The 12,331-nt window shown below is 40.8% G+C and overlaps 1 protein-coding gene and 1 long non-coding RNA gene across 2 annotated transcripts; one reads left to right on the forward strand and one right to left on the reverse strand.

Moving 5' to 3' along the window:
- Positions 1–536: 536 nt before the first annotated feature.
- LOC130254567 (uncharacterized) lies at positions 537–5,593 on the reverse strand. The gene is made up of 3 exons (XR_008840757.1): positions 5,309–5,593; positions 3,994–4,136; positions 537–2,213 (listed from the first exon to the last, which is right to left on the reverse strand). It is a non-coding gene; the product is annotated as an uncharacterized LOC130254567 (long non-coding RNA).
- A 520-nt stretch (positions 5,594–6,113) lies between these two features.
- CIPC (CLOCK interacting pacemaker) lies at positions 6,114–11,610 on the forward strand. The gene is made up of 4 exons (XM_056494241.1): positions 6,114–6,158; positions 8,014–8,188; positions 9,093–9,262; positions 11,482–11,610. Exons 2-4 carry the CDS (start codon positions 8,122–8,124, stop codon positions 11,557–11,559), a joined length of 315 nt encoding a protein of 104 aa, XP_056350216.1. The 5' UTR covers positions 6,114–6,158; positions 8,014–8,121; the 3' UTR covers positions 11,560–11,610.
- Positions 11,611–12,331: the final 721 nt, after the last annotated feature.

Raw genomic sequence — 12,331 nt, forward strand, 5'->3', positions numbered from 1 at the left:
TTTCTCTCCATGCAGTGATATTACAAAGAAAAAAATATTACAGCAGGGTATCACAAATCCAATTACATGAATTATCTGGGGATCAGAAAACAACATTTTTCAGGCATTCCTATTCCCACCATGCAATCCTCCATTTTATCTGACCACTATAACAATCACACTTGAGAAATCTGATAAACATAAAACTGTTCCGGAAGGTTAGAAATTTAGAGGGCTATATTAACTTTAATAAAAGAAGAAAAGTGTTTCTATATTCTAGGAAAGTCCAAAATTTCAAATGTTTTTAACAAAACCAATGACTGTATTTCAATTAGGACTGTCACCACAATTTAATTTCTTTTTAATTCTGTACTGTACTGATTAACATTGTGTTCACAAATAAACTACGTAATTTTTCAGTGAACGTTTCAGAGATACTGACAGATATGCCTTAAAGGTTTTCCTTGTATTAAATCAATACAATATGAAAGACAATTACTGTCAAACATTTCATAGAAACTCTGTTATTTTCCCAGACATACAAACAAGTGGTCCCATTTTCAAGACTGGTGAGCTATCAGTAGCTCCTCATGAATTCAGCACAACAGAAATCAGATTAGAAATCCAATTTATATCTTCTGTCCATACTGCTATACCACTTCAAATAAAAATTGGTTTTTAGTTTCTCCCTGACCATAGGTTGCAAACAGTAATTAGGGATCTCAGCAAGGTCCATAAACGACTCCAGAACAAAAGCATGTTTTAACTGATACTGGCATCCTCTTTGAAAGACTTCTTCAGAAGAGCTGCTACACCTACCAAGTTTTAAAAGTTGGTCTGAAGATCTGTGAAGTACTATCACCAAGGCACCTTTTTCTAGTGTCATAAAAATTTCTTCAAATTTGGCTACATTATACACAGTCCAGTGTAAAAATCAGCACTTAGCAGATTTTTCTTGATCTGCTCCTATAGTCCTCACAATTCCTGCCACACTAGACACAAACTGTTCAGTGTTTTGCTGTGCTAGTCAGTGCAGTGCAGGATTCTGTGTTAAAGGTAAAAATATATCCTGCTATACTCCCCTATAAGAGGGGAACATACTTTGTCCTGCAAACCGAGACAGTTCTGTATTTGTCTTTCAGATGGTTCTAGTATCTGAACGTTTCACAATCATACTGTTAGGCAAAGCTTCAACCACTACTAAGAGAACCCCCACACACCAGATTAGTTCAGCCATCTAACATAACGAGCCCACAGAGAAAGCAACTGAGTCACAGTGGCATCTGAGCTTCTTGGAAAGCCCACGTCCAGTCTATATCCCTGGCTCATCTATCCATACTGTGAGGCACAGCACATGGCTGTATCAATGTTACAACATCATATGATCTCCTACTGACTAGTCTGTAGGAAATGTAATCCTCCCATGTGCAACTAATATGGCTGGTCTTTAATCCTCCGCAGCACAGGTCTGTACCGAAGCTTCAAGATTCAAGTTCTCTTCTGCACGAAGTATGTTTTTTATCCTTGTATACAAAGTTATATATTCGTGCCTTTTCCTTTGCCTGTAAAAATGATGAAAATAATAGGCCAAAATCTTTCCCCAAATCGTAACCTCAAACACAGCCATGTCAAATATCATTCGCAAAAATTAGGAAAATACCAATTTGAGATCACTAATTCATCCTTAGTTTTACTATATTATACATCTATGTTATCAGAATTTCTTTAATTATCTACTGACATCTTGGTGTTTTTCTGCCAAACAAGGTGTCATTCAGTTGAATGACTAAATGGGAACAGGAATAAAACATGTAGAGAATTAGGCTGTTGTTTGTAGTATACCTGTCTTTTATTAGTTGCTCTTGGTACATGAGTAAAGAAGCACAGAATATTCTGAGTTGGAAGGAGCCCACAAGGATCATCAAAGTCCAACTACTCTCCCTGCACAGGACAGCCTCAAGAATCATACATTTGCCTAAAAAAAACCATTATTTTAAAGTAGGATTTGGGACTCCTTTTTGTAATCCTATATAAATTAGACAAAGGCCTTTTCACCCGGAAAAAAAAGTCCATAGGCAGTCCTTGATTGGACTAAATTTGTCCTTCTCTGTATCCGGTAATCCAAAGAGACTCACGACACCCAGTGGTTATCACAAGTAACGCAGGCATACGGAAGCCATGCAGAATGTGAAGACGCTTATCTCAGTTCTCAGGTTTACAAAATTAAGATGCAACTAGAAAAATGAAGACACTGGACAAGTTACAATCCATATTAAAGAGTCTGTAGAGATGGTCTTAGCAAACTCAACACTTATGAAAAAAAGCTCCCAAAGCCACCACCAATACAAACCCAAATAATTTCTGAACTCCAGGGAAACATGCTTCCGAGCAAATAGTAGCTCTTCCATGACAACACTGTAAATCCTGTAGATTTTTCCACTAGAAAAACCTCTGTCATGAGAAGATCTCCCTGACAGCATTGCACTGATAAAGTAAAGCTATCCTTCTACACCTGTAGCTTTCCACACACTATACTGAAGAGTAGATGGAACATGACTATGCTGGGGAGATGAGGAATACATGAGAGAATGTTATTTTTAAATTACCTTCATTCTGCCTTGTCTTAAATTGGATATATTTATGGTAAAGATGAAGTTGCAGATGGATATAACAATATGAAAGATGTATACTTTGAAAAGAATACATACCTAAAGCTGAAATTTAGAAGAAAAGGAGCCATTACTAAAGTACTTCCATTAGAGAAAAATCTTGTTAAATCAACTTCTGGGTGAAATTCTATGACCTGCGATAGACTGCAGGTCAGAGCACAACATGATCATTCAAGTTTACTGTTTTGATATTTATTAAATAATATATTAATTATTTACAAAATACATACATGGAATTTATTTTCTAAGAGATTTTGAGATTTAATATTGTTTTAATGTTCAACAACACACTTTATCTGCATGAATTCATTCTTTTGTTGAGACCAATGTAGACTTAAGAGGCATTGTTTGAACAATACTCTTCTATGTAGGTATTAAAATTACAGAAGTGAACAACAGAAGGAAAAGAGATACCTGTATTACAATATCATAACAATTAGACTGGTTTAATGAAGTGAGATGAATAAAGTTATTTATTTGCAAACTAAATTAATACAATATAGTACTAGTTAAATTGTATTTTTTCTGTGATAGCAAAACAAAGCAGTGAGTATATGAAGAAAAAAGATTGAGTACATGGTGTTTTCAGATCTAACTTTTCCAGTTCAGACAGTGTAATATGAAACCACGCTCTTCTGACCTGGCTATGCTTTACTTCCAAAGTTTGCCAAACATTTCTTTCTACTGCTGTATTAGGACAAAAGATCCTTTTTCCCACAAGCATTTATGAAGTCTATGCATCAACACCTTTATTAATCGTTCAGTAAGCACACAAGACCTATTATTTAACCATATCACCAGATAAAAACTTGCCTTTGTTCCTCTTAAGCCATGAAAGATGATTTCTGCATCTTCTCGTGAAAGAAGGGATTCAACACCTTTTTTTAATAAGTGTTGAATCACCTACACTGAATAAACATGCAGTCATACTTCACACACATTCTTTTCACTCTTTTCCTGTTGTATGACCAGAATAAACAGGGAAGTGAACAAAAAGTTAATACTTATTTGTCAAAACACTCACCTTTAGGATAAACAAATCAACCAGTTTAACATAAGGAAGAAGGAAAACATCCTGTTGCCACTGACTGAACTCACACAGTAAATAAGACCGTGGATCAATGAATCAAATGAAAGGAAAAGGGAGAGAAGAGGCAATGACAGAAATATTATTAAAACTACAAAACCAGCGTATTTGGAGGAGGAAGAATTTAGATGATGCTCAATATAAACCTAGGGTTTAAATCAATTCAGGGACAATTCAGGTGGTAAGATTTAATTTATTTAGAACAGAGGTTTACCTTGACTATCAAGAAAACATCTCTATTATATTTCATTCTCCTACCTGCTGTCCCTTGGATGAAGGCCAAATCTCTTCTGAATCATCTGAGCAGCAGGTTGTCTGTCCCAAACACAGGCTACTTGCTCTCTGGTGAGCCGTTTTCACCAAGCACCCACACATACTCCACATCCTGAGAAATCTGGCATCTGTGGAGGACAGTAAAGGCTGTTTCTGGGCACAAGGCAATTCAGAACCATGCCTGTGCAAATCAGATGATACAACAGCATTCTTAGCATGCCTTTCCTCAGAACTCAAAACTCCTGAACAGTCAGGGATCCAAATCCAGAGTCTAGAGATCACACATCTCACACTACAGCTTAGAAGAAATCAGAGCCAACTCTGGCATTTAAGTGCCCAAAAATACATCCTAAGAATAAGAGTCACTGTGTTCTCTCACAGCATTTCAGATTGGTAGGACTGAAACCACCAGTGCCACATTTTTTAAAATGACGGTGTCATTTCTTGTAACCTCAGACATTTTTGTGTTGCATTTGACAACTTGTTTACGAGACTATGCTGAGATTAAAGGTTCTTCTGTTTTTCATTCAGGAATATAATAGATCTGGTTGACCTCTTTAATAGGCATATTTCAGGTTCTTTAACCAGACCATCATAACAATAAAGTGTTTCTTTCCATTTCCATTTAAGGCATTCATTGTGTCTTTGCTCAGGTCTTCCATACAGCCTTTTCAGCTTTCTCTAATGACACGGCTTTCATGTCCAAATGCAAAATATTCTGACAGATTTCCGGGTGCTGGTAAGCATTTATGCAGCTCTCAGAACAAGAATAGCTACTCTAGTTTTCTCAATGAACCAGGGACCCACTTCCTCCTGTTTATTTGCTCTTGGTTTATGTAAACCAAATCCACGTATTTCAACACTTACCAACCACGTAAAAGTTGGTTGGTTTTATTGTTTTCACTCATAGCAGGAAAAAGTGATTCTTCCCCTGTACTTGGCATTGGTGAAACCACACCTTGAGTTCTGTGTCCAGTTCTGAGTCCCTCCACTCAGGAAAGGACATTGAGGTGCTGGAGTGAGTCCAGAGAAGGGCAATGAAGTGGTGAAGGATCTAGAGCACAAGTTCTGTGAGGAGCAGAGGGGGTGTTCAGCCCAGAAAAAAAAAATCACGGGTGACCTTATCCCTCATAAGGAGGCTGAAAGGAGGTGGTAGCGAGGCAGGGGTTGGCCTTTTCTACCGACAACCAGAGACTGGGCAAGAGGACATCGCCTCAAGCTGTGCCAGGGGAGGCTCAGGTTGGAAATGAGAAGGAATTTCTTCACAGAAAATATATTGGGAGGTGATGGAGTCACTGACCCTGAAAGTGTTTAAGAAAAGACTGGATGTAGCACTTAGTGCCATGGTCTAGTTGACATGGTGGTGTTAGTTCATTGGCTGGACTCGACTATTCGAGGTCTTTTCCAACCTAATTGATTCTGTGATTCCCTTTTCTGCCATCTTTTCCCTCTTTGAGATCTCCTTGATGCTGCTTTCCTCATATTTGAAGTGTCTGTCCGTGTTTCCTCTCTCAATTGTAGAGAGAGGCTGCACAAATGCCAAACCTTCTGTGTGGGGAAGAATCGTACTTTTTTGTACAGTACTTGGGAGGCCCAGCAGCAACGCAAACTCCTGGCTCCGCTCACGCCGCCTGGCTCCCTCACACGCCCGGCTCCCTCGCACGCCCCGCTCCCTCACACCCCCGGCTCCCTCACACGCCCCCGGCTCCCTCACACGCCCCCGGCTCCCTCACACGCCCCCGGCTCCCTCACACGCCCCCGGCTCCCTCACACGCCCCCGGCTCCCTCACACGCCCCCGGCTCCCTCACACGCCCCCGGCTCCCTCACACGCCCCGCTCCCTCACACGCCCCCGGCTCCCTCACACGCCCCCGGCTCCCTCACACGCCCCCGGCTCCCTCACACGCCCGGCTCCCTCACACCCCGCTCCCTCGCACGCCCCGCTCCCTCGCACGCCCGGCTCCCTCGCACGCCCGGCTCCCTCGCACGCCCGCCCCCATTGCCCGCACTCCCGCCAGCCCGCTCTGCGCATGCGCGCTGGGGGCGCGGCAGCCGCGCTCTTTCTCTGCGGCCGTGAGGGCGGGGCGTGCCCGGGCGGGTGCGGCGCATGCGCGGCGCGGCGCGGCTGAGCTGTGGCGGCCCCGCGCCCAGGTGAGGGGCGGCCCGGCCCGGCTCGGCTCGGCCGGGCGGGAGGCGGCGGCCGCGGCCGTGAGCGAGGGGCGGCGGCCCTGGGGCCCCGGGACTGTGCCGTGCCTGGTGCGCCTCGCCGTGTGGCGGGGCGGCGGCTCGGGCCCGGTAGCCCAGCGGCTCGGCCCGCCTGCGTGGGCTCTCCTCGTGCTGCCGGAGTCTGGCGTGTGGGCCCGGGCGGCGCTTGGGTGGGATCAGCGGGAGGGACGGCCCTGGACCACAGCGTGGGCCCCCGGTTCTAAAGGCGGAGGTCCTGCCCGCCGGGCCCGGGGGGCGGCTCCGGCCCGGGAATGGGCAGGAGGGTTCTCACTCCCGTGCCTCGGGGGAGTGGTACTTCTGGTTTGTTTGTTTTCGATTGTGGTTGTGGTGTTTTGCTTTTTTCTGTGGGAGAAGGTGATTTGTCAGCCCTTCCCAAAGCCTCACTGATGCAGAACTGGCAGACGAGGTGTTCTTACTTTATTTTTAGTCCTTTCTCTGTTTCTTGTTTTGGTTTGAGGTGGTTTTGGTTTGAGGTGGTTTTATTTTAGATTATCGTTTCTGTGTATAACTTTCTTAAAAAATACATGTGTTTTAGAAAGGGCTAAGTAATGAAACCACTTCTTCCATTGCAAACATAGCATCTAGGTTGCGCTTGTGTAACCTTGTTTGTTCCATACCTGTTAGCAGGCAGGCAGGTGTGGCAAGACGGAAAGTAAAAGTGATGCAAGAAGCTACGTGAGGAAACTTTCTTCTGCTGACCATTATTCCATTGTTCTTGTAATAGACAGTCATATTCCCATTTCAAAATTCAATACTGGTGCTAAGACTCAGGATTTTGGAGCACACTTCTGACAAATTTGGCAGGACCTGAATAAGAAACTTGTATTTTGGCATAGATTATTCCAGAATGTCTGTTGCATTTGGAGTAGCTTGTAGTGGATCCTGCTGCTGATGGACTGCTGGCCTGACTATCATGCAGGCTCCTGAGTTCCTGTTTTTGTAATTTAAATATAAAACTTAACATTGAGACATAACTTCAGTGGGTTAATTTATAGGAAAATAATTTCTACAAATAAGAGTAGAAATAATTTCTGCCCTTAATTCCGTCAGTTTTCTGTTAGCTAATTTCTTAATTACCTTCTTTAAGAGAAGAAGAAGCTTGGTCTTACATGATGCTGCCCACCCTCAGGAAGCAGCTGAAGGTTGTGACAAGTATGTAGTGTAGGAGGCCATAATGTCACTACATTTTTCTGATTTTCATAGCTTTCAGCCTTTCAGTGTTTTAATTCTGGGTGTGGGCATTTCTGAGGCTCTGTCTTCCCTAGGAGTGTATTGCAGTATGTGTTGCTCTTTTGGCAGCATAAATTTCTTTAGCCCCCAGTGTGCTTACTGATCACTCATTCTTTTCTTTGATGACTTACTCTACTCTTGAGAATGAAACAAACTGAGCAAAACCACAGCTTTGCAGGTTCAGCTGTATTTGTTCTAAGAGCTTTACCCAGCACAACTGTCTTGTTTTGCAATTCAGCCCTTGGGACAACAAAGCTTGCATAAGCTAAATAATGTCCTGAGTAATTTTAATTCTTGAAATTAATGTTTTTTATGAGTAGCCTTTAATTTTAATTTGTTTTAGCTTTTCAGGGTGGAAAGACACGTCCAATACATTAGCTTTTGATCTAAATTTCATTCTTCCAGCATTTTGAGATATTTCTTCAAGTCTGCAGTTAGCTGACTGGCAGTATAAAAGGAGATAGCAACTATCCTCCACTGTTGTCTTGTACTGATGGAACTTTCTTTAGATTCAGATCAAGCCCTTTTTTGTTCTTAACTGTTTTTGTAGTTCCTCAATGGAAGAGGTGTTAAAAACTGCCCACATCACTATGGAAGCACTCAGACAAAACAGTCATCCGCTGACACCCCTGAGGAATTGCTGGGCAAAGTGACGGAAATGAAGAGCTTCAACCAACGCTTCAGTATGGCGGCAGCTGAATCTGACAAAGACTCTGGATATTCAGGTTTAGAAAAACGCTGTATTACCCTTTTTGTGTGTTACTGTGCTTTAATTGGTGAGATTCAACAAATTTGAGTAACCCCTTCCAGTCTGTGTCTCATTACCTTGGAGGGCCTTTCTATGCAAGATAGATTTCAATAATCCTATCCTGCAATCATCCTACCGCCAAAGTCTTTTGAAGTGGAACATTACCAAGTTGTAAAGTTCATCCTGTGAATTTGAATGGCATGGGAATTTAGAATTAATGGAAGAATCTTAGACTCTAGAGTCTATAGTGGAGATGTTAAAATTACTTTTTGTTCTTTGCAGTGATGAATGAGTTGTTGGATTGTATTGCCCAGTGTCTCTTATGATCTGACCATACTATCAGTAGAGCCTGATAAACCAGAGAGTAATGGTTATAACATCAGTAAAATAATAGGCATGGTGTGCCATTTTAGTACTCAACAAAACTGTGCAAAAATGACCTTTATATGAGAAAAAAAGTACTTCTATGACAGATACATGCTTTACTGGGTTTTAGATAGGAAATTTCAAGACATAAAAATGTCTGCATTGCTAACTATGGATGTGGCAACACTCGAGCCTGTAGTGCTTCCCTGTTATCAGTTTTTAAGCAAAGCAACCTTCGCAATGCTATGCAGTCCCTTGGAGACTAAATACAAAAGACCAAAAAGTAATAGATTTTTGGGGGAGAAAATGGATAAGAACTGACCTGAAATACAAAGCCTTTTATTAGAGGCTGTCTGACAGCTCTCATAGCAGCTTTAATTTTGTAAATATTACAGAACTAAACTCTACTGTTCTTTGTGACTTGGTTGAAGGAGGCGGAATATTAGAACTGAAAGGCAGTTTACAGTAAGCATGCTGTGTGTGGAACAATAACAGCTGAATTCTACATGTGGCAGATGGAAGTTCCGAGTGCCCAAGTGCTATGGAGCAGACGGACTCTGAAGATGTGCTGAATGCGCTGTGTTGGAATGCAGAGGATGGACCTTGGCAATGCCCGCGGACCACAAGCAGCTCCTTTCCTGCCCTGTCTCCTATGGTCGTTATGAAAAATGTGTTGGTTAAGCAGGTAGGAAAGAAGTAATATCTTGAAAAATGTTGCGTGTTCTTAATTTTTTAAAAAACGTTTTTCCTTTCAAAAAAGATTTTGCGATGTTGTTGCAGTCCAGAAAATAACTGGTAATTTAAGAAGTTCTAATGTGATTCTCTGTTCTTTTGAGACGCAGCTGGAATCACTAAGATGGAACGTGAAATAGAGAAACTCTGCTCCATCTCCATCTACTAAACCTCTTTGTCTCAAAGGAATCCCCCCAAAATGCAGATTCAAGGTTGTTGTGTGAATAGCACCAAATAATAAACAGAAAAGGGTGATTTGCTTCTGAAAGCTGCTGTTGTCTTTTTCATTCAGTATAGATAGTGAAGTGAGATGATAGGTTTGTTTCCTCACTCTTAGGTTCTAGAAGTGCTTCATATGTAATGGGAATCACTAATCTAGAATGTTATAAATGAAAAAGCTAAATCCTTATCTGAAGTTAGCTGTGTTACTTCTACTTCAATAGTTGTTTCACTTAATTGCATGTGATGGCTCACGTTTCAGCTATTAAATTCCATATTTCTGTTCTCCAGTACTTTTGTAATGTATAGTTCCTCCAGCACAGCCATGAAACCCCCTGTGTAACTTTAACATTTTAACAGAATGTATGAGAAGTCCAAAGTACTGTCATATTATTAGATCTCCCGCTCTGTACTCACTCATTTTTGAAGCAGAGCAAAAGATCTTCAATGTTTTTTTTAAACTAGAATGCTTCTGAGAATACAGTGGGAAGGGGAAAAAAGAATATAGATTCTGATTCTTTTCCTACTGAACCTGTTATGACAACAAGCAAGACCTAATATTCACTGTTAGTATTTAGCAGATTATGCAGTTGTGGGCAAGGTGATTCTGTGCTCTAAGCATCATGCTTTATCTTGACAAGAAACAGTTGTATTTTATAGTCACGTTCCTAGATGTGTGGAGAAAATATTGTGTAAACAAATGCTGAAGTATTTATATATAAAGTCAGAAGCAGGCAAGCTCTTCACCAAAGACTGATAGCCTTTGGCCCAGAGCTCAAAAATTAAGACATTAGCTGTACCAATTCCAGTGTTAAACTCCAAGTTGTTTTGCAAATAAGAAGAGGCAGAACTTATAATAAGTAGCTTATATATAGAGAGATATTTTAAAAAAATCTAACCACACATGTATGTGTGCATATATGTGTGTGTGTATATATATAATATATACCCCTGGTAGTATAGCAAAAAGGAACTTTGGCAAGGAGGGGTTGGAGATGGATAAAATTATCACATTTGGTTCTCTTGAGCAGTGCATCGTAATATCTACCTACCTATGATTAAAGACAATAGTGTCAAATTGAAAAACATTTATTACAATAAAGGAAAGCAGCAAGTCTAGGTCAGAGTAATAATGAAAATGTCTTCCTGCCTTTTTTCATTGTGCCTAGTTAGCTCAAATGATCATCTTTTTTAAATGGTCTTTTCAAGACAATGCTCAGTTGGGCTTGCTGGCCCAAAAAAAAAAAAAAAAGGCAGTATACAGTTACTGCTGTTTATTAGTTTCAGTTTCAGTCAGCATCATCCTTCTGTCTTGGAACCACTGTGATCCTCTACAGTGGTGCTTACCTGCTGTTACCTGCTGGCCCAATTTCAGAATGTAGATAGCTAACATGAATGCTGCTAAAGAAAAATCAAGTGCAATTAGTGCTCTAGAACACAGTGCTGATTGTGGTAAGGTTTCTGTAAGTCTGGTAAAAGTCTTTAATAAGTAGGAAGGCTTTTTAGGCAAGTGACACTCATACATCAGGAAGTTGGTTTTCATAGCTTTCCTTAAAAAATGCAACAAAATACACAACAATTTGCAAAGTTAGTAAAATAAAAATGGCCTTCTCTACTGAGATTTTGAGTAGGAGAACAAGAGCAGAGTGCTATGTGAGAAGGAAAAGAAGAAAACAGAGATAGGAAGAAACCCAAGAGCAAGATAAACAGTTGCCACAGCTCTTTTGGCCTCAATGATTACTGGGGCTCTGCCATGCTAGGTGCTGTTCAGCAGTGCAGTAAGTGGCAGCATCTGGCTCTAAACCCTTGCTTCTTAAGGCTACATGTTCTGTCCTGTGTCCTGTGTATGTATAGTTACAGTATTTATATGCGTCCTCACGCCTTACATCTCCAGATATTTTTCTTTTGAATGTTCTTTCTTCTGTGTTAAGGTAGTAATATTTATTTTTACAGGTAGCTGTTCTGTACCCCTATTCCAAAAGCATCTTGCCCACTGAACCAAAGAAACATTATGTCAGAGTAGGTAATTGAATCTTATCTCCAAGTCTGAGTGTCCTAATCAGTGGGTAATACCTGCTTTTGGTAAGTTCCAAGTCCTTTACTGTGGGAATGGACTTTAGCAAAGCATGTTAGCTTTTGCCAATTTAAAACTTATGAGGCTGGTGGAAAGGATATGGATTTCAGATTACTTAATATAGTACTAAAAATAATAGGATGTATTTATGGTAGCTAAAAACTGTGCCTTCAGCAGGCCTGCCAGTTGTGTTCCAAGTTGTAAGGAATTGAAATTTACAGTATGTTAGTATAATTGTAGTGGTAATGGCTTAAATATAATAAGAAGAGAGATTTTGCTTTAGAAAGAAATAGTGTCTCTTACTAGACCATTTGGTGTCTTTGGAGAAAAACAATCGTGTTTTTGGCCAGAAGATCTCATGAAGATCTGTAGTAAGGTGTTGGAGGAAAAAGAGGTAATGTCTTGTAAAAATGGATGTTTTCCCCTGTATGACTTGAAAGGGAATAAAGCCTTAGTCGTTGTTCTTGAAATAAAATGCCTTTAAGGTTTATCAGTGTGCACTGTTTCACCAGAGGTACGAAGTTAAACTCCGCTGGGCTTACTGCGGGCTTGTCTCCTTGCATTGGTTGATATTCGGCCTCTTTTTTTTTCTGCTTCATATTTTAAACTTACTGAAACTGTGTACTGTACTTCAAATTACAAGGCTTCCTGAACAGCTGTTGTGTATCTTAAATAACTATTTCAAAATCTTGCTATAAGGAGAGATTTGAGAAGATTTGATTTGCTACC

This window comes from Oenanthe melanoleuca, chromosome 5, assembly GCF_029582105.1.
Source record: "Oenanthe melanoleuca isolate GR-GAL-2019-014 chromosome 5, OMel1.0, whole genome shotgun sequence".
Lineage (NCBI taxonomy): Eukaryota > Metazoa > Chordata > Aves > Passeriformes > Muscicapidae > Oenanthe > Oenanthe melanoleuca.